The sequence below is a fragment of the Odocoileus virginianus genome, chromosome 9, assembly GCF_023699985.2.
Source record: "Odocoileus virginianus isolate 20LAN1187 ecotype Illinois chromosome 9, Ovbor_1.2, whole genome shotgun sequence".
Lineage (NCBI taxonomy): Eukaryota > Metazoa > Chordata > Mammalia > Artiodactyla > Cervidae > Odocoileus > Odocoileus virginianus.
In genome coordinates this window covers 57,275,287-57,298,492 of record NC_069682.1, presented here as the reverse complement: position 1 = coordinate 57,298,492, position 23,206 = coordinate 57,275,287, and the positions used below count along the sequence as shown (strand labels likewise).

The 23,206-nt window shown below is 42.0% G+C and overlaps 1 protein-coding gene and 1 long non-coding RNA gene across 4 annotated transcripts in view; one reads left to right on the top strand and one right to left on the bottom strand.

Moving 5' to 3' along the window:
• TM9SF4 (transmembrane 9 superfamily member 4) overlaps nucleotides 1–12,634 on the bottom strand; it is a 49,204-nt gene extending 36,570 nt beyond the window's left edge. The window contains exon 1 of one of the 2 annotated variants that reach the window (XM_020916169.2): nucleotides 12,550–12,634. In XM_020916169.2, coding sequence (XP_020771828.1) covers nucleotides 12,550–12,564 — 15 coding nt within the window. In that variant the 5' untranslated portion in view covers nucleotides 12,565–12,634. Of the gene's footprint in view, nucleotides 1–3,159; nucleotides 3,207–12,549 lie in introns of those variants that run through there. The other variant, XM_020916168.2, reaches the window with a different exon arrangement.
• The window catches only part of LOC139036746 (uncharacterized), a 56,466-nt gene continuing 45,844 nt past the window's right edge, over nucleotides 12,585–23,206 (top strand). For both annotated transcript variants that reach the window (XR_011489599.1, XR_011489600.1), the window contains exon 1: nucleotides 12,585–12,672. This is a non-coding gene — a long non-coding RNA (uncharacterized lncRNA). The remainder of the gene's footprint in view (nucleotides 12,673–23,206) is intronic.

Genomic DNA, 23,206 nt, shown 5'->3' with positions numbered 1-23,206 from the left:
TAAAAATGTCAGCTAACATTTGCTGGACACTGACCATGCGCCAGGCAGTTTTAGGTTCTTTTCATGCAACAATGCAATTAATCTTCACAACAACCATATGAGGCAGAGACTCATTGTTCTCATGTCAGAGATGAAAGCAGTCTCTCTCCAAGGTCCATGCTCTAACCGGAACAGAAATCAGTTTACTACACTGAGCACCTACTATATGTCAGGCACTATGCCAGCCTCACAGAATGCACCCCCACGAGCCAGCTGGGGGACAGATAAGTCATCAGCCAATTGCAATGCTAGGTCCCAGTTGCTATGGAGGGTCTAGTCTCTTATCCTAGCAGCTAAAAGGCTAAGGAGTACACAAGAGCAGCTACAAGCCCACCCAGTCCTGGAGGGGTGGGGTGTCAATCTAAGAAGTCTACTCCAAGGGCAAGGAGAGGGAAGGGGGAAGTGCTCCATAAAGAGTGAAACACAGACACAAAGGCCTGGGGGCAACCATAAGGAGTTTTTGGCAGGTGAGGTGTAGGTTGGTGCTACTGGAACTTTAATGTGCATATAGATCACCTAGACGGCTTGTTAAACTGCAAAGTCTGATTCAGCAGGCCTAAAGGTAGGGCTGGAGATTCTGTACTTCTTATAAGCTCACAGGTGATGATAACACTTCTAGTTCACGGATCATCCTGTGAGTAGCAAGCATGAATAGGTCTGTGCAGACAGGAAGCTGGAAGGTACGTAAGGGATACATCACACAAAAGCCACACTGAGAAGTTTGGGCTTTGTCCTTCGTGCACTGGGGAGACTCTGAAGAACTTTAAGGAGAAAAGGAATATCTGCAGTTGTAAAGATTACTCTGGTAACCGAGTACGTGTATGTGTTTGGCAGGAGGGTGTATGTGTGTGCAGCACATTTCTGCTCCAGAGACACTGTAATGTCCAGCCCTAGATTCGGCAACAAGGATAAGTGAAGTCACCTATAAATTCTTGGTCAGATGTGAACAGTAAGCAGCAGCCAGGTGGGGGAGCAGAAACGGTAGGCAGTGGTTCTGAAACTTGAGCAGGCAAGGAAATCACCAGGAGGGATTATTAAAGCTGATTCCTGGGTCTAACCTCCCAGAATGTCTTCTTTGGTAGTTCTGGAGCAGGGCCTGAGAATCTGCTCTTCTAATAAGTTCCCAGGAGATGCTGGAACTGCTGGTCTTGTCTTGGGATCACACATTGAGAACCATGGGTGTAGTGGAAAAAGCACAGGTTCTGGGGGTCATACAGATATGAATTCAAGTCCTGACCCATCACGCCCTAGCTGTATGACTTTGGGCAAGTTTTTTAAACTCTGAGTCTCAGATTTCTGATTTGTAATAAGAAACTAGGAAACTAATACCAAGCTCATGGCAGGGTGCTACAGTGATGATGGTAGTAAGGACTAAGTACAGTACACATTAAGTGTGCTGGATAAGGCAGAGGCTTTGCGCTGGCTTGCACTGGAAGGCAGGACCAATGAGCACACTGCAAGGAGGAAGACGTATGCTCATTCTAAGGAAACTTCCAACAAGAGAGTTACCTAGCTAAGGAAAAGGCCATAACCAGAGCTAAACAGAGAGAAGCAGGTGACAAGGAAGGAGGAGAAAGGTGATATCCCTACCCTAGTGAGGAAACTGAATCAGAAGTCTTGTGACCTCCCAGAAAACTTAAGAAATTCATGATTCCTTTGAAACTATGGGACATTCCATCAACCCAAGCAGCCTAAAGGAAGAACAAAACAAGGCAAAGTTCCACCTGGAGCTGGATTCCTTAAAGACATCTTTTGAAGAACCTGAAAGTGACAGTGTAGTTGTGCCCAACTGTTTGTGACTTTATGGACTATAGCCCGCCAGGCTCCTCTGTCCATGGAATTCTCTAGGCAAGAATACTGGAGTGGGTTGTCATTTCCTTCTCCAAGGGATCTTCCCAACCCAGGGATCAAACCTGGGTCTCCCGCATTGTGGGCAGACTCTTTACCATCTGAGCCCCAGGGGAAGTCCCTGGGGGGGTCACACAATCCAGGAGGCCAGAGAGGAGAAGTGATGTGGTCACACAGCAAGTTATCTACAGAGTAAAGAAGGTCCAGCTCTACCAAACCTGGCAGAGCTGGGTGATCAGAAGTTTGTCCCCACTGTGGGAGCCATGCTCAGAGAGAATTTTAGGTCATGATTAGAAGTGTCCAAAGAAGAACTTGATGCCATGGATTAATTGCTTTTTGTCTCCCTTTTACCCTCCTCTAATTTCTTTTCTTCTCCAATACTATGCCTTCCCTGTCCCTCCCCCAATTCAATGCTTTTCTACTAAAAACCAAATCACTGAAGTCACTTTCACACTGATCTGTTACTTCAGGATTATTTTGAAAAGAAAAATAATGAAGGCAGACTAATTTTACTCAATTTTTAATACAGAGCTATCCAACCTGTTTGGCACTGAAGAAGACAGGAAAGAAATGCACAAATTGAAACAGGAGAAATATTAGAGGGAAATATAGATATACTTTAACACAATCTTGATATTAAAAGTTTTCTAAGGACGAAAACAAAATCCAGAAGCTACTGAGAAAGAGAATACACAGAAAGAAAGAAAATGAAAAAACAAAATCATTGTAAAAAAACAAAGGACAATTTGAATAAAAATATTTTGCACACACCTGACAAAGGACTAATTTCTTCAATACCCCAAGAACTCTTACAAATCAATAAAGGACACATAACCCAAAAGAATAAGAATGGGCAGTTAAAGAGAAAAAGGTTCAAACGGTCAGACACAAGAAGATGCTCAACATCATTCAGAATCTAAAAACTGCGAATGAAAATAATGACATCCTTTTTACCTATCAGGGTCAAAAAGTTTAAAAAAAAATCTGAATACACTAGATATAGATACATTTGGCACAATATACACTTAAGTGGGAGGTAGGATTATTACTGAAAGACTGCCAACATAAATTATTAAGTAGAAAATAAAGATGCACATCAATGTATACTATAATCTCATTTGTCTAAATAAATTTTTAAAAAGAATGTACCAAAGTGGAAGATATCACAAGAAAAGGAAACTACAGACAGATATTCCTCAGGAACACAAATGGAAAAATCCTTAACAAAACATTAGGAACTGAATCAAGCAATACAGAAAAAGGTTTACACACCATGGCCAAGCGGGTTCTAGCCCAGGAATGCAATGTTGGCTTCATATCTGAAAATCAAATAATGTAATACATCATATAAATAAAAAACAAAAACTATACAATCATCACAATTAATGCAGAAAATGCACTTGATGAAGTCCAACACATATTCATGATAAAAACTCTAAACAAACTAGGAATAAAAAAGAACTTCCTCAATCAGATAAATGGTAGCTTTGAAAAACCCACAGCCAACATCATACTTGATGATGAAAGACTGAATGCTTCCTCCTAAGATGAGGAACAAGGCAAGGATGTCCACTTTTGTCATTTCTAGTCAGCATTGCTCTATAAATGCAAATAATACACTCTAAGCTAAAAATAAAGTCATCCAGATTAAAAAGAAAAAAGTCCTTTTATTTGTAGATCACATATCCTGTATCAAGAAAATCCTAAGGAATCCACAAAACTACTACAACTAATAAAAAGGTTGGATGAGGTCACAGACTACAATATCAATATATAAAAATTACTTGTATTTTTACATACTAGTAACAAACAACCCAGAAATAAAATTAAGAAAACAGTTTCAAAAAAAAAGAAAACAGTTTCATCTACAGTAGCTTCAAAAAGAACAAAGTATTTAGGAATAAACTTTTAAAACGGACTTATATCCCGACAATTATAAAACATTGCTAAGAAAAATGAAAAATATCTGAATAATTGGAGAGACATTCCATACTGAAACGGAAGACTCAGTACATCTTAATTGCCATTAGGATGGTAATTCTCCCCAAACTAACCTACAGATTCAGTGCAATCCCTATCAAAATCCCAGCAGGCTTTTTTATTGAAACTGACCAGGTGATCCTTAAATTTACCTGGAAACACAAAGGACCCAAAATATCCAAAATAGCTTTAAAAAAGAACAAAACTAAAGATTTATACTACCAATTTCTAAGCAATTATAAAGCTACAGTAATTAAGACAGTGTGATAAGGATAAGCATAAGAGGCCAATGGACCAAATTAAAAGTCTGGAGATAAATCTTTGCATTTACAGTAAACTGACTTTTAACAAAGTTGCCAAGGCAATTTAATAGGGAAAGGGCAGTCTTTTCAACAAATGGTGCTTGCACAATTTGGGAGCCATGTCCAAAAGGAACCTGACATCATGTACAAAAATTAATAAAATGTATCATAGACCTAGACAGAAAAGCTAGCAAAAAGACATTTTTATGTAGGTAAAACATCTACTTTTTTAAAAGCATATTATTTTAAGTAGTTTTTTTTTTTTAAGTAGATGTTTTATGTACATCAAAATGTTCTGGAGAAATATTAAAAAAAAAAATCAGAGCACACCTGATGAATGGATAGGGAATAGCTGAGTGACTTTCTTTTCATTTGTAACGTTTATGCTTTTTCCCATGTATATGGATAACCTATATTCAAAATAAATACACTGACATTTTAGGAAGGGGAAGGTTTCCTCTGAAAGCATTTGGGCAAGTTCCCCTGAAGACGGGCAGAAAATGGGAGCTATAAGGTAAGAATGATGCCTCAGAGATTCTGGGGCCAGGTGTGTGATCTGAACCAGACTAGATCAGTCATTTTTAATCTTGGGCAAGTGCTGCAAATCCCCCTGAGAATCCTAAAAAAGTTACAGAAGCTGCTCCCAGGAAAAACACTCCAAAATGCAGAATATGACATATGAATCCAAGGAGATCAAAGACCTAGAAGTTCACAGGCCCTTGATTAAAGAACTCTGGACTGGATCCCATTTCAACTTTTTGTGATTATTTGACTTAATTACCTCTGTAGCCCTTGACAGGCTGACAGAGGATGTCTGATGCCTATTTCATTTCTGTAAGGAAATCAGGAAGAAGCAAAGTACCTGCTTCTTGCGAAATCCCTTTATATCTTCCTTTAATTTTTAGTTGATCACCAGAAACTCTCACGTGAGACTGTCTGAAAAGTCAGTTACGTATTTAGCAAACATCTATTGCATGTTCAGACCCATGAACAGAGTGGGAGTCCCAGGAGAGGTGAACCAGTCCATTCAATGTTATTCGCTTTACTTGGTTTCCAAGTCACAACACTGCAGAGGTGGGATGTCGAGGAACAAGGTGATGGTAATCTGAAACCCCTGTGTTGCATCTAACACTCCATCTCTGGCAAAGATACGGGTGACTGGGAAAGTTATAGAGCTCAAGAGACCTAAGAATCAAGGTCTTGCCCTCCCTATCTATTTTATTCTTGGGGGTTGGGCACATAGAAAAACTTCTCCCAAACAATAGCCAAATGAAGAACTATTAGGACCCAAAAGTACCCTTCACCCCCCCACCCAACTCTGCACCACCCAGTTTGAAAGGTATGAACAATTAACTTCTTCCAAAGAAAATAGGAAGTTTCCCCTGAGAACTGAAAATTTTTCATTCACTCATATTCTCTGTGACCAGAAGTTAACCTTTTGTTTTCTGGAGCCCTCTGCCTTGCTGTCTTCTTTCCCATAAACAGCATCTGAGTATAGAGTGTGGCCAATCTGAACAGCCTTCCAGGTTCCTATTCCATGCCTTTCCTGCTGCAAAAGCAGCACCTTCCCTTAAGAGTAAGCTAGATTCTTTCTTCCTTTTCAAAGATATAATCATCATTTCAAGATCATTCAGTAACTGCTCCCCAGATTTGTGGGGGTGGGGAAGAACAAAGAAAAAGACTTTGGGGCACAGTTTGCCAACAGTTAACTGAAATCAATTACCTAATCAGTTAAAGCTCCCTAAGAATTCAACCATACTTCAATGAAAGCTAATGACAGCCAAAGACCACTTACCAAGCAGCCTCCATGGAGCTAAAGACCTCAGGAAGAAAAACAAACAAACCCAGAACCAAAATTAGCCACAGGAGACTGAAAATGTAGCCTTTATTTCAGAGCCCATAGAAACTGAGTAACTTGGGCAGAGACATGCAAAAAAGACTCAAAAGTGTTCTTTGGGCATAGAGAACAACCAACTGTGTGAAAGTCCAGACAAAATGAATAACTACCCTCACCAAGCAGAAGACATCCAGACCCAGACCCTGAGGCCAGAAAGTGCAAAAATAAAACATTACAAATGCACAGAACTTCCCTCCCCACTTGGGTATTTGTTAAATACTCTGTTAGCCCAAGCAATAGGCTTAGATAGTTCATCTCCTAAAGACTTCAAACCCTGGAGTAGGAAAGTCACAGAGTGTTCATCTCACGTTTCATTTAATCATCACAATTCTTTGAGAGTCTCATCTTCATTTTAAAAATAAGAAAACTGATCCAGACAAAAAAGTTCTGAAGATGGATGGTGCTGATGGTTGCACAATAATGTGAATGTATTTAATGCCACTGTACATGCAATGCCAGTGTACACATAAAATAGTTAAAATGATACATTTTATGTCTATTTTACCACAATAAAAAAATAAATTTAAGTAACAGGTTTAAAGAAGCAAACAGAAAAAAATAAATAAATAAATAAAGAAGCAAACAGTTGGCCCGAAGTCATAAAACCAATCAGTGTCAGAGTCTAGCCATGTCCTTAGACCAAGTCTTAGTTTCTTCATTTGTAAAGTGGGCTTTTGTAAAGATTAGATGGAATAATGGATGGACATATGGTTTATCAGCTGACATGTATCTTGTGAACAGAAATTTCCCCCTCAAAGTTAGGTAACCTAGGGGATTACCACAAACCTTAAATATTGCTTTTGAATCCATATCAAAATAGGAAGATTTTTATAGAGAGACCACCTCATTCAGGGGCAACAAATTCAACCCCCTAGAAGGGCCATGCAAATTACCTACTGGGTGACAAAAGGAATAAGCCAAAAGGTATGGAAGACTGGGTCCTGCACAGGGAATGTTCTTTATGCGAAATTTGGTCCCAAATTTTCAAGAAAAAAATGAAAATCCTGAAATATCTCTCAATTATTAAATACTGGCAACTGGAAAAAAATGTAAAGTCCTGTGCCTGCCAAACTCTCTTCCTTGCCCCCCAACCCCAATCAAAGCCATGTGAAGATGTGCTCCATAAACTGTCACTTCATAGCATGAGATCTGCTTCATTAGAAACTGAGGCCCAATGATACTATGTGACTGGCCAGGGCACCCAGACTCCCTTCTAAACTGGCTTACAAATTCAGCTCCAATCTGTGATTTGATTTTGTTTTTTAAGAACTGCCAGTAGCATTTAGTATACCCTCTGAACACAAAACCTTTCGATTTCAAACCCTGGGAGGTCTGTCAGTTTTAATGCTTGGGGATAGGTGAGAAGTCATGGTACAGAGCAGAGAAGGAAGCAATGAAGAGGAATGGGACAGAACCAAGAAGTCCCAGTGTCCGAAACCATGTCCCACTTGGGAACTATCAGTGCCAGCAAATGGTTCAAGGATCAAAGCAGGTCTGGGGCGGTAGGTGGCTCCTACCATTCACCTATGGCCAGATGGCCCTGTTCATCCTGGGTCCTTCCCACCTTCCTGCCAGTGCCCAGAGATCAAAACTCAACCTTCTCCAACATTCTGTGACCTGCGTCTTTTTCACTGAGATCAAAGGGAAACTTTTGTCCAAGTTGTAAAAGAGAAACCAAGAGGCAACTTAATGCCGCCTCTGCCTTCCTTGGACTTCCTGGGGGGATTAAGGGCACTCCTTTAAAGGGATTTCTCAGAGATACACATCTGTACCAAGGACTGGTGTTGGCGCCTCGGCTTCTAAGGACACAGTGGCTCCTGCAGAACACATGTGCCAGGTGGAGCAAGTGGAGAGAATAGACAATACAACCAACAGACAGCAGCCTGGAAAGACCACAGGGACTAAGATCAGGGAGAAAAAAAAAAATCAATCTGATTTTATAGGCATATTAGCAAAAATCACCTTGAATGCAAGTATTCTAAGCCACAAAATTTTCAACCTCAAGTTGGAATCGTCAATTTCATTGAGGATTTTACAAACTTCATTGAAGAATTTAGAAATCCTGAAGTCTAAATCTTCATTTCACATATGACCTGTGCTGAAACAGACGAATAACACCAAAGTAATTTGCTCCAGGCCACCTGATAGATCAGTGGCAGTGCTGGGACTAAGCCCCAGCTGCTTCTTTCTCAATGAGCCGCTGGCCATCAACAGGTGAGGCCCCGGGGAGACAGCAACTTGCCACCCGCAGGACTGCTAGCAGAGTCCAGGCCTCCTGCCTTCTGTCCCAGGCCTCTATCATCCAGACTCCATCACAAAACACGATTCCTATGCTTCTGACTGGCCGGGGACAGGGGGACAGGGGGTGAGGGGGACAGTGGGAGGGAGGAACTGGCTAGCACGGCTTTCGTTTGACCAAAGGAAACTAGAGGTCATTCAGACCATTCCCCTGCCTCTGGACTGGATCAAACTCAACCTCAGAACAGTGAGAACTGACCCAGTAATTCTACTCCTAGGTATACACCCAAGAAAACTGAGAACCGATGTTTACCCAAGAACTTGCACACAAAATGTTCACAGCAACATTATTGATAATAGCCCGAAAGTAGAAACAATCCCCAAATCCATGAACAGATGAAAAGGTAAACCAAATGAGGTCTATCCACACAATGGAATATTATCTGACCATAAAAAAGAATGAAATATTGACACATGCTATGACATGGATGAACTCTGAAAACATTATGCCTTGTTTAAATAAAAAAGGTCAGATAACAAAACACCACATATTGTTTGATCCCATTTATATGAAATGTCCAGAACAGAAAAATCTATACAGACAGAAAGTATATTAGTGGTTGCCAGGGACTGGAGGGAAGGGGGAGTGGGAAGTGGCTGCTAATGGATTTTTTTAATGGGGTGATGAAAATATGTTGGAGGTGGACAGTGGTGAAGGTTGCACAACTCTGTGAAATACTAAAAGTCACTGAACTGCAAACTTTAAAAGGGTGAATTTTATGTTATATGAATTATAATCCAATAAAAAGGAAAAAACATAAAATCCCAAACAGCATGAAAAATGTGTGAGAGAAATACACAGAGTTTTATTTTCCAAATAGAGGTTTCTAGACTCCTGCTGCTGCTGCTGCTAAGTCACTTCAGTCGTGTCCGACTCTGGGCAACGGCAGCCCACCAGGCTCTGCCGTCCCTGGGATTCTCCAGGCAAGAACACTGGAGTGGGTTGCCATTTCCTTCTCCAATGCATGAAAGTGAAAAGTGAAAGTGAAGTCGCTCAGTCGTGTCTGACTCTTAGCGACCCCATGGACTGCAGCCTACCAGGCTCCTCCATCCATGGGATTTTCCAGGCAAGAGTACTGGAGTGGGGTACCACTGCCTTCTCCTTCCAGACTCCTGAGATGTCTACAAATGTCCTCAATGGATACTTCCCAAGTTCCACCAAAACAATATTCCTCAAAGCATATTCCATATGCTCAACAGTTCTATAAAGGATGAGATATGGGCCTGCTCCTCACCTCAGACCCAGCTAGAGCAACTTGGCATCATGTAACTTTATAGTCATCTAAATCCAGAGCAGAAGGAACGCAGGAAAACTACAGAGAACTTCAGTTTACATCAGCCATCTACTCCTATGTTGGGGAAGTTCAGGAAACACCCACTGTGCTAACACAGATCTGGGAGGTGGCAGCCGACCCCTGGGGAAGAAGAACCAATCACTAAGGAAAGGGAGGGAGGTAAAAACCCATAAATATCACTTGAAACTTGCACCCACAACCCTAACTTTCAAAATAAAAGAATAAACCAAAAGCCAGCATGTTCCCACGGTCACTGAATCTATTAGCTAGGTTCCTCTTTGGTTGTATGACTTGCCTCAGAAACCCAGACACCCCAAAGCAGACCCACACACTTCCATCCCCAGCAGTTATGAAACAACCTATTGTACGAGGGTGCGGGGACTGTTCTAACTTCCGTATAATAAAGGGCTTCACACAGACCAAGCTCAAGTTTATCTGTCCACCCAGCCCGTCACATGTAGTATCCCCTAGTAATAAATGTGCTTCCTTGACTTTTCACTATTGCATCAAACATGAAGCTGCTCATGTGCCCTCTTTAAAGTGGCCTTTGTGGGTCCCTGTATACATTACACCCTCAATTTCTGGAAATCAGTTTATAGTATTCATCATGAAAGCAGAGGATGATACTCCCAGGTGACACAACAAACACAAAATCACTTTGCTGTCCACCGTGCTTAGAATAAAATCCAAACGCCTTTCCATGGTTTCTCTGCAGGCTGAGAACAAGCCGGCTCCCTTAATGTAACATTCTGAAAAGTGTAGGAAGGGCAAGCACTGTAACAGAACAATCTTTCAAAATGCAATCCACAGATTACAAACTGTAGACTACAACCCACAATTACAGGCATGCTTCTAGAAACACAGTTCTTCCTGCCTCTAATTCCATCTTGTGTTATTCTTTGCCCCCCTGTCCCCGACTCCTCACCATGTTTCAGCCCCTCCAGCCTTCTGTGTTCCTCAAACATACTCTTCCCACCTTGGTCCTTTATACTTGCCATCTCCTTTGCCTGGAACACTCACCGCATTGCTGGTTCCTTTTTGTCAATCAGATCTCAACTCATGTCACTTTCTCTAAGACTTCTCTGACCACGTAATCCAAAGCAGTTGCACCACCCTGTCACCCCCCAATTACTACCACGTCACCTTGCCCTCTTCACACTTACCACTATCTGACATTACCTTGTTCATGTGTTTTACCTACTGTCTCCTCAGGCTAGAAAAACTCCACAAGCATAGGGACCTTGACCCTCTAACTCACCAGTACATTCCTAGATCTTGGCACACAGCAGGCACTCAAATATTTGTTGATTAAATAAATGTGTACCAGAAATATGTTAACTTATTACATCTTAAAATCTCAGGAGAGAGCAAGAATTTCCCAGTGCAATGCTATAAATGCCACTTTACTGAACTCCTTCCCTATGGCAAAAGAGGGTGTGACTTTTCCTGTTCATGTTAAGTTCTTATGCCATTCTTGTTCTGAAAGTGGTCCAGAAAAAAAAAATTGGTTTCAACATACCACTTGTGGGATTTTTTTCTGTGGTCTGAGACCACAGATATCAGGCAAGGCTGTGAAGTCTTTTACGTGACCTCTGAGGTTCTAAATGAGGAATCCCTTATTAAACAAAAAGGATAATTTATCAGTTGGTTAATAGGAGGAGGGGAATTCGTTATCAGCTAGTAACCTATCCTTGCTTGGAAAAAATCAATACCAAAGAATTTAAACAAGAATCTTCCTTTACTGAAGTCAAATGTCTTTTGTGCGCACTCCCAGGATGAAATTATCTGCTGAGGAAGCAACATATAGGAACAGTACAAAATCACTCTGGCCTAAGTGACTTCAATTTTGGTTCTGGTCTCTTGACAAGCAGAATGTAAGTCGACCTTCTAGAAGAAGAACGGGCCAGTTTTTCACAGATCTACTTCCAGCATTCTTTACCAGAAGCCAGCAAGTTCTGACCCACTTTCCGGGTACAGCTTATCCACATACCCTTATCCACACAAACGCTTCATCCTAAAGAGCTGTGTGGCCCTGTAGGGGCAAGTGAAGGGGAAGGGGCCAGGCGGAACTGGTATAGTGCTTTTCACAACAGACCACCTCCATCATAATCACTAGAGTGCTTATAAAAGTGTAGATTCCTAGGCATCTCCTAGGCCAACAGAATTAGAATCTTTGGAAACTGCATTTTTAACTAGTTTCCCCACACACACCCCAAGTCTTATGCACAGGAAAGTTTGACAACCAGTGGGATAAAAGATCCCTAGGAGAGAGGCAGGGTATTGGAATTGAGAGAAGACGAGGTATGATGAGAGAAGACAATGGGGGCTGGGAGGGGAGGGGGGTAAAGGCATGCTTCCGGGTATTGGCAGTCAAGACAGGTGCGCAGTGGGGACAACTGAGGGTAGAGGTGAGGACAGGGTTCTAGAAAGGATATTACACATGGTTCCAGCTGGGAGAGGTGAGGACGCATCCGAGGACTGGTCAAGACAGTAGGGAGGCGGGGAGGCGGAGAAAGCAGGGTACAGACGTGAGAGGGAGGAGCAAAACTGGGAGTAACGGGGGCTCTTTGAAGGGGTGAGGATTGCAAAGTGAAAATTGGGAAATGGGGGTCACAGGAGGCAAAGACTAAGACTGGAATAGGAACCTGCTAGGGTGGTAGCTGAGACATTTCCTCCGACCCAGAGCCACCCCCAAAACTTCGGGCCTTGACAAGCCTGAGTGCGGGGCAAAGGCCGAGGACGGGGGGAGACAAGCCCAATCAGGGATGTCCCTCAGGCCTGAGCTAGGGGTCCCTGAAGTGGATTGAGCCAGGCATGGGACGCCAGAAAGTCCTGGGGTCCCCCAGAGCGGCCCGCTCCATCTCCGGCTCCCGGAGTCTCCTTCACTCACCATCGCCGCCGCCATCTTGGATCCACGTGTCGCCGTAATGACGTCAGCGGAAGTAGTGTTTCCTTGGTTACGGAGTTTACCTCCGCGAGGTGCTGCCCTGTTTCAGTCGCTCTTGTGGTCGCGGTGAGTGGAGGAGCAAAGAAGACTTAGCTCCTGATCGGTAGCCTGGTCTGGGCAGTTAGGTCGCTGATTAGGTGAAAAGACAGGGTGGTGTAACTACGGAAGCCATGTTAACTCCTGGCAGACCCCACTCCTTCCCTGGCTGACACTGCATTGTGGGTAATAGCGGTGTGCGTAAAGGTGCTTGTTTGTGGGCTCCATCTTTACTATTGGCAGGGAGATCCATTGCCAGGGTTACCTGAGCCCCTTGATTTGGTTGAGTGGGATTCGTACCAGGGCTCCATTAGCAGAATGATTTGTAATTAATTATTTGCTTGGCTATCCAGTATTCTCTCCAATAGACCCTAATCCCTATGTGGGTACACTCCTTTTTTTTTTTTAACCTTGCTTTGCCTCATTCTCATCTGTGAAATGGGGAGGAGACTATTTTAACACCTTCTTTATAGGTTTATGATGAGAATCCAATTAACTAATGTTACATAATATTATTAAATAAATGTCATTATACTCTTATGTCTACTCCTTCAGTCGTATGGTAGGTGCCCAATACACTACTTACTAAATGGAGGAAGAAAACGCAGCGTCTTTAGTTGGGGGAGGAGACAGCTTTGAATGTGGACTTCACCTTGTGCTGGTTACCTGAGTGTGACTCGAGGCAAGTCACTCCACCTTCCTAAGCCTCAGTTTCCAGTAGCTAGAAAAGGGGACTCAAGAAGTTGTGGTGTTAAAATTGGGAGAGATCTGAAAGTTCAGTTGGTCTGTGTATCACTGTGAAGTGGGTACTGTACCAGTGCTATCTGCAACTGTTAGGGAAAGTTGTGAAAGATTAATAATGGTTAATATCACGTATTGAACATTTGTGTGCTGCAGCATTTAGCATCATGCTAAAACTACTCATAAGGCTCTCTTGTCTAGTCCTACCTCTTGGCAGAGGGCGGTTGAACTCTGATCCCCACCTAGGAGCAGGGCTATGGTTGATTGCCAGGCAAAGAAGATGGCCAACAGATCTTTCCATCTTTTCATGAGCATACTATTTCTCCCACCAGGAAGTTGACACTCTTTCTGCTCCTTTTAAATCTGGTTGGTCACATCACTTGCTTTAACCAACAGAATGTGATACAAATGACTCTGCCGGTTCTGGGTCTAAGCCTCAAGAGACTTGGCAGTTTCTGCCTCCATCATTTTGGGTCTAAAGACGTCTGGCGACCAGGCTTGATAGCCACATGGAGAGGGATGGAGGCCCGGCCAACCTCTCTAAGTACTCTAGAAATTCCAGCTGACTACCAGGCATATGGATGGAGTAATCATGGACATGCTAACCCTAGCTGAACTGCCGACTGAATGCAGCTAAATGCATAACCTTACCTGACACCATACGGAATAACAACAACAAAAAAACTGCCCAGCTGAGCCCAGTTGTTTTAGGTTTTGGAGTGGTTTCTCATGCAGCAATAGGCAATTAAAACACAGACCTATTAACTCCTGTGACTCATACAACCATCCTGAAGAGGAGCACAACAGATAAATCCCCAAGGGAGAAGAAACTTGAGCAAGCAGGAGGAGCATTTACCTGGAGTTTCATAGCTAGTAAGCCACAGGTTCTAAACTTGCAACCAGTTCTGGAGCTTGAATCCTGGGTGTTTCCTATCATTTCCGGAGCCAAAAGAGGGTTGAATGATAAGGAACGAAGCTCCATGAATGGTATATTATTCCTTGGTTATTTCTATTTTCCCCTTCATATCTTCTGTTTTTCCCAAAAGGCTTTCATGACCCAGTCTTCTTTAGAAATATGCATACATCAGAATCTTGGGGCAAGATTGCCTGGGTTTAGATTCCATTTCCATCACCCACTGGCTCCATGGTAGGGGCAAATTTCTTTTTTCCCTTAACATTTTGTTAAAAATTGTGGTAAAATACACATTGCTTCCCTGGTATCTTGGTGGTAAAGAATCTGCCTACCAGTGTGGGAGATACGGGTTCTACCCCTGGGTCAGGAAGATCCTCTGGAGAAGGAAATGGCCACCCACTCCAGTTTTCTTGCCTGGGAAATCCCATAGACAGAGGAGCCTGGTGGGTTACAGTCTATGGGGTTGGAAAGACGTGACTTAGCAACTAAACAACAGCAACAAAATATATATCACATAAAATTTACCATTTTAACCACCTGTAAGTGCAATTCATTGGTGTCAAATGCATTCACCATCTGTGCAGTCACCACCACCTCTGGAAACTTTTTATCACCCTAGACTGAACTCTGTGCCCATTAAAGTGAAAGTCACTCAGTTGTGTCTGACTCTGCGACCCCAGGGACTATACAGTCCATGGAATTCTCCAGGCCAGAATACTCGTGTGGGTAACCGTTCCCTTCTCCAGGGGATCTTCCCAACCCAGGGATTGAACCCAGGTCTCCTGCATTGCAGGCGGATTCTTTACCAGCTGAGCCACCAGGGAAGCCCAAGAATACTGGAGCTGGTAGCCTATCCCTTCTCCAATGGATCTTCCTGACCAAGGAATCAAACCAGGGTCTCCTGCATTACAGGTGGATTCTTTACCAGCTGAGGTACCAGGGAAGAAACCCAGACAAAGATATAACCAGTTGCAAAGTGAAAGTCACTCAGTCCTGTCCGACTCTTTGTGACCCCATCGACTATACAGTCCATGGAATTCTCCAGACCAGAATTCCGAAGTGGGTCAGTTCAGTTCAGTTCAGTCACTCAGTTATGTCCAACTCTTTGCAACCCCATGGACTGCAGCATGCCAGGCTTCCCTGTCCATCACCAACTCCCGGAGTTTACCCAAACTCATGTCCATGGAGTCGGTGATACCATCTAGCCATCTCATCCTCTATCATCCCCTTCTCCTCCTGCCTTCAATCTTGCCCAGCATCAGGGTCTTTTCTGGTGAGTCTGTTCTTCACATCAGGTGGTCAAAGTTTTGGAGTTTCAGCTTCAGCATCAGTCCTTCCAATGAATATTCAGGGCTGATTTCCTTTAGGATTGACTGGTTTGATCTCTTTGCTATCCAAGGGACTCTCAAGAGTCTTTTTTAACACCACAGTTCAAAAGCATCAATTCTTCAGTGCTCAGCTTTCTTTATAGTCCAACTCTCACATCTGCACATGACTACTGGAAAAACCATCACTTTGACCTTTGTTGACAAAGCAATGTCTCTACTTTTTAATACGCTGTCTAGGTTGGTCATAGCTTTTCTTCCAAGGAGCAAGTGTCTTTTAATTTCATGGCTGAAGTTACCATCTGCAGTGATTTTGGAGCCCCCCAAAATAAAGTCTCTCACTGTTTCCATTGTTTCCCCATCTATTTGCCATGAAGTGATAGGACCAGATGCCATGATCTTAGTTTTTTGAACGTTGAGTTTTAAGCCAACTTTTTCACTCTCGTCTTTCACTTTTATCAAGAGGCTCTTTAGTTCTTCTTCACTTTCTGCCATAAGGGCAGTGTCATCTGTGTATCTGAAGTTGTTGATATTTCTCCTGGCAGTCTTGATTCCAGCTTGTGCTTCATCCAGCCCGGCATTTCACATGATGCGAAACTTTCAAAAAATTAGTGCTAGGAAGCATTAGTACAAACAATGTTAGTGGAGGTGATGGGATTCCAGCTGAGCAATTTCAAATCCTAAAAGATGATGCTGTTAATGTGCTGCACTCAATATGCCAGCAAATTTGGAAAACTCAGCAGTGGCCTCAGGACTGGAAAAGGTCAGTTTTCATTCCAATCCCAAAGAAAGGCAATGCCAAAGAATGTTCAAACTACCACACAAGTGCACTCATTTCACACGCTAGCAAAGTAATGCTCAGAATCCTTCAAGCTAGGCTTTAACAGTATGTGAATGAAGAACTTACAGATGTACAAGCTCAATTTAGAAAAGGCAGAGAAACCGGAAATCAAATTGCCAATATTAGTTGGATCACAGAAAAAAACAAAGGAATTTCAAAAAATAAAGAAAAAAACCCATCTATTTCTGCTTCATTGATTACATGAAAGCCTTTGACTGTGAGTATCACAAAAAACTGTGGAAATTTCTTAAAGAGATGGAAATACCAGACCATCTTACCTGTCTCCTGAGAAACCTTTTATGTTGGACAAGAAGCAACAGTTAGAACCAGACATGGAAAAATGGACTGGTTCAAAATTGGGAAAGGAGTATGTTAAGGCTGTATATTGTTACCTTGCTTATTCAACTTATGTGCAGAGGACACCATGTAAAATGCTCATTGGATGAGTCACAGGCTGGAGTCAGGATTCCCGGAAGAAATATCAACAACCTCAGATATGCAGATATGACTCTAATGGCAGAAAGTGAAGAGGAACTAAAGAGCCTCTTGATTAGGGTGAAAGAGGAGAGTGAAAAAGCTAGCTTAAAATTCAACATTTAGAAAATGAAGATCATGGCATCCGGTCTCATCACTTCATGGCATATAGATGTGGAAAAAGTGGAAACTGACAGATTTTATTTTCTTGGGCTCCAGAATCACTGCAGACAGTGACTGTATCCATGAAATTAAAAGATGCTTGCTCCTTGGAAGAAAAGCTGTGACAAACCTAGACAGCATATTAAAAAGCAGAGACATCACTTTGCCAACAAAAGTCCATATAGTCAAAGCTATAGTTTCTCCAGTAGTCCATATGAATGTGTGAGTTGGACCATAAAGAAAGCTGAGCACCAAAAAACTGATGCTTTCAAATTGTAGTGCTAGAGAAGACTTGTGAGAGTCCCTCAGACAGCAAGGAAATCAAACCAGTCAATCTATTGGTAAAATGAGTTATGAGATCAATCCAGAGTCAAAATGGGAGAGAACCACACGAAGGCAAGAATTCAAGGAGGCATGATTCATTGGCGGTCATTTTGTCACAATCTGTGACACCGTCATTGCCTAGGCCACCTTCCCCTCTCACCTGGGCACCTGGAATGGCTTCCTACCTGGTTTTCCTACAGCCTTTCTTGTCATCTCCATTTAACCATCAAAGTCATCTTTTAAAAAGAAAGAATCAACTGTGTTTCTCCCCTGTTTAAAACTTTACCCAGTTAACATCTCAGGCCCTCACCATGACCTGCAATGGCCTGCAAAATCAGGCCTTGACTCCCACACTGTCCCCTTCATTCAGAAGTCTCCAGCCACACAGACCTCCCAGGAAACTTGCCAAGCTCATGTCTATCTCAGGGCCTTTGTGCTTGCAGGCCTTTCTCTCTGGAATACTCTTCACATTTTGTGTGATTAGCTGCTTCTCATGATTAGGTCTCAGCTCAACTGTCACCACAGAAGAGTTGTTACCTGCCACACACACACACCCACACACACATATACAGAGGGTTGGGTTGGCAGTGGGGAGAGCTACTTTGGTTATTTCTTATTGTCTTTCTTCCAGTAAGAAAGCCTACACTGGGTCTGTGGTGTACCCAACTGTGTCTGTATTAAGTATGTGCTCAAAAACATACTGGTTGAATGCTTGCATTAGGATTTCATCACAGGCCTCGCTATATCAGTTGGGAACAGCTGTGGCTGTAAGGAAGACCCCCCCAAAACAACAGCATCTTAACAAAATAGATACTACTTTTCTGTCTTAGTTTGGTTTCTTCCAGAAGCTGACTCTGACACAAGGATTCAAGCAAGAGTAACTTTAAAAAATTTATTTATTTTAATTGGAGGCTGATGACTTTACAATGTTGTGGTGGTTTTTGTCATATATTGACATGAATCAGCCACGGGTGCACATGTGTCCCCCTGTCCCGAACCCCCTTCCCTCCTCCCTCCCCATCCTATCTGTCTTGGTTGTCCCAGTGCACCAGCTTTGAGTGCCCTGTTTTATGCAGAGAACTTGGACTGGTCATCTGTTTCACATATGGTAATATACATGTTTCAATGTTATTCTCTCAAATCATCCCATCCTCACCTTCTCCTACAGAGTCCAAAAGTCTGTTCTTTATATCTGTGTCTCTTTTGCTGTCTAAACAAGAGCAGTTTATTTTTTTTAATTTATTTATTTTAATTGGAGGCTAATTACTTTACAATATTGTAGTGGTTTTGCCATACATTGACGTGAATCAGCCATGGGTGTACATGTGTTCCCCATCCTGAACCCCCCTCCCACCCCATCCCTCTGGGTCATCCCAGTGCACCAGCCCTGAGCACCCTGTCTCATGCATCCAACCTGGACTGGCGATCGGTTTCACATATGATAATAGACATGTTTCGATGCTATTCTCTCAAATCATCCCACCCTCACCTTCTCCCACAGAGTCCAAAAGACTGTTCTATACATCTGTGTCTCTTTTGCTGTCTCGCATATAGGGTTATCGTTACCATCTTTCTAAATTCCATATATATGCATTAGTATACGGTATTGGTGTTTTTCTTTCTGACTTACTTCACTCTGTATAATAGGCTCCAGTTTCATCTACCTCATTAGAACTGATTCAAATGTATTATTTTTAATGGCTGAGTAATATTCCATTGTGTATATGTACCACAGCTTTCTTATCCATTCATCTGCCAATGGACATCTAGGTTGCTTCCGTGTCCTGGCTATTATAAACAGTGCTGTGGTGAACATTGGGGTACACATGTCTCTTTCAATTCTGGTTTCCTTGGTGTATATGCCCAGCATTGGGATTGCTGGGTCATATGGCAGTTCTATTTTCAATTTTTTAAGGAATCTCCACACTGTTCTCCATAGTGGCTGTACTAGTTTGCATTCCCACAAAATGTGGGAGTGTAAGAGGATTCCCTTTTCTCCACACCCTCTCTAGCATTTATTGTTTGTAGACTTTTGGATAGCAGCCATTCTGACCAGCATGAGATGGTACCTCATTGTGGTTTTGATTTGCATTTCTCTGATAATGAGTGATGTTGAGCATCTTTCCATGTGTTTGTTAGTCATCTGTATGCCTTCTTTGGAGAAATGTCTGCTTAGTTCTTTGGCCTATTTTTTGATTGAGTCATTTATTTTTCTGGAATTGAGATGCAGGAGTTTAAGCAAGAGTAGTTTAAAGGGAGTAATTTAAAATAATTAAAAGGAGGGAAAGGGATACCAGAGGGCAGTCATGTGGAGGAGTCAGCTCCTGTTTGCAAGAGCTGATTGTTAAATTCTCAGGAATTTTGTGAGCCAGTTGTTGAACATGGGCATTATTGAAAATTAAATTAATTTAAAATTAAATAAATGGTATTAAAAACTAAAGTATGAATCATTCAAAGGGCTTCCCAGGTGGCTCAGTGGTAAAGAATCATCCTGCCAATGCAGGAGACACGAGAGATAAAAGTTTGATCTCTGGGTCGCGCAGATCCTCTGGAGTAGGAAATGTCAATCCACTCTAGTAGTCTTGCCTGGAGAACCCAATGGACAGAGGAGCCTGGCGGACTACAGTCCATGGAGTCACTAATAGTCAGGTACAACTGAGTGACTGAGCACACACCCCCCACACACACACATGAAACATTCAAAACACATCATTTCCTAATAATTTCACTATTCCCTAAGCTCCTGATTTTATTTACATCTATTTTATGCTTACAACAGAATACTTCTAATTCATGTCCTACTCCATATCTCTTCCCAACCCTGTGTTCAGTGGCTTTGGATTGTAGCTGAGCCAGTTTATGCATTAACACAGTAGGTACAGTGCCCAAGGCCCACCATACTTTTAGGGGCCATGAAAATGTTTAAAAGCAATAATTTCTCCTAAAATCAGAAGGTAAAAATAAACATTGGGGTTGAAGTGAAAGTTTTCATATATATTATTAGCACTCCGTTTTTTAAAACCAGAGCTTATTTATTTTTTTATTGGCACGCTGCACAGCTTGGCCCCAGCAGTGAGAGCACTGAGTTCTAACCACCGGACCACCAGGAAATTCCGAGTATATTCATTTTTATATCAGTGCAGCTGTTGACTGCAATTTGTATTTACAAATGAAAGTATTTATATAGATATTTATAAAATATATGTTTTTATGGAGGAAGAGTCCTACAAAGACAAGATCGCTTAAAGCCCATGAAAGTGACAATGCAGTTCTGGATGGTAGCCTGAAAATGTCCCTGGTGGGGATATTTACACCACAGAAATGAGCAAATGCTACAAATCAGGGCTTGAATTTTTGCTTTGTTAGCAAACGTTTTCTGTAAAGGGCTAGATGATAAATATTTAAGGCTTTACAGACCATGTGACTCTGTTACAACTATTCAACTGGGCCTTGTAGTATACAAGCTACTACAGACAATAAATAGTGAGCTGTGTTCCAATAAAATCTAGTTTGCCAAACCCCAGCTTAGACTTAAGTGTCGATAAAGCAGATTAAACTTTAACAGCTATGTGTCTGTAGCTGTTAAACATTGTGGTCAGCACAAAAATGTGACACATTTTATTAAGCAAAGAAGTTGCTCATCCATGTCTCTGCAAATGGCATATTTCATTGCTTTTTATGGCTGAGCAATATTCCATTGTATATATGTGCCACATCTTGATCCATGCCTCTGCTGATGGACATTTACATTGCTTCCATGTCCTATCTATTGTAAATAGTGCTGCTGTGAAGATTGGGGTACATGTATCCTAGAATAACAGTTTTCTAACTAGTCAATCCTCTGTGGTGACCTAAATGGATAGAAAATCCAAAAAAAAGAGGGAATACTTATGTATGCATTGCTGATTCACTTTGCTATACAGTAAAAAAAAAATAACACAACATTGTAAAGCAACTGTACTCCAACCAAAAAGAAAAAGAAGTTGCTCGTATCATTGACTAGCAAGTGAAGTTCTGACATATGAATGCCTTCATTATTTCATGTTCATCTGATTCATGAATATACATGACATTGTCAACCCACTTTCATTGGAATGAATACTTGGAACTATACTTAAAGAGCATATGTTGTCAAGCAAGTTACCATTGTGACTAACAAGTTTAATCTTGTGGGGAAACTCTGGGAAACAATGCAAAACACACGCCTCAGAGTTATCCTACCCAGAGGGTGAGAGAACAGGTCATTAGTTTCGGACTGATCCCACAGGGTGTTAATTCCTTGGTACTTTTGGCCTTCTGGGAACACTGGAAGGTGAGGCTTTTTGCAGTTTTAGAAAAGAGTTCTCAGGCACAGTGACGCAGATAACAACAGCTAGAAGTTCAGTCCATTGTAAGGATACCAACAGTGCGTGTCACACCCTCCAAGGTGAAAAGTCTAGGGAAGACTGTCTTAGCTAATATGGTGGCTGTGCCTCAAATATCTTCAGGGATTCAGGCTTCACACAGCTTTGCCATCACTAGAATTAATTCATTTTCATCAGAGTCCATGGTGGCAGCTAGAGCTCCAGCCTTCACATGTACATTCTAGGCAAAAAGAGGAAGAGATGAAAAATAAGAGGTGAAGAGCCCACGTTAGTTGTCTTAAGAAAGGATTTTGGAAGATGCTACACTGCGCTTCCACTTACAACCCATTGATCATAACTTAATCACACTACCATACTTTGCTGCAAGAGTAGGAAATGTAATCTTCATTCTAGGGAATTGTGTCCCTGAGAAAATTCTATTTCTCTAGCAGTAGGGGGAACATGGATAAGATATGGGGACAACCAACAGTCTTTGCCAACCTCAGAAAGGGAAAGCATGCAAATAGAATGAAAACTGAAAGAGCCTTATAGTAGAACCTATTGTGATGAGGACACATCCATGACAAAATTGAGGGCCCAGGTAGGGGAATGAGGAGAGGCAGTTTTACAAATCACAAGGGGAAACAAGTGCTTTTTCTATATTTAAACTCAAAGCTACAACTAGAGAAAATATAAGCAAGTTAATAATGTCTTAGAAAGGGCATCTTACCTATGCCTTCTTTGACATCTTCCGGGGAGGAGTGCATGCAGTTTTCCTATAAAATTGGTGTCCCAGAATCTATCCTCATATTTATTTAATTAATAGAATTTCATTTTAGATAAGTTTTATGTTTACAGAAGACTGAGTATAGAGTTCATGTATACTCCCTCATCCAGCCCCCCATCCCCTGTTATTAATATGTTGTCTCAGTGGGGTACATATGTTACCTTTGAAGACCCAATAGTGATACATTATTATTAACCAAAGTCAATAGTTTACATGAGGTTTCACTCTTTGTGCGATACTTTCTATGAGTTTTGAAGTGTTTATCTGTTCAGTTCAGTTCAGTCACTCAGTCGTGTCCGACTCCCTGTGACCCCATGAACCGCAGCATGCCAGGCCTCCCTGTCCATCACCAACTCCCGGAGTTTACCCAAACTCATGTCCATTGAGTCGGTGATGCCATCCAACCATCTCATCCTCTGTCATCCCCTTCTCCTCCTGCCCTCAATCTTTCCCAACATCAGGGTCTTTTGAAATGAGTCAGCCCTTCGCATCAGGTGGCCAAAGTATTGGAATTTCAGCTTCAACATTAGTCCTTCCAATAAACACCCAGGACTGATCTCCTTTAGGATGAACTGGTTGGATCTCCTTGCAGTCCAAGGGGTTCTCAAGAGTCTTCTCCAACACCACAGTTAAAAAGCATCAATTCTTCAGCAC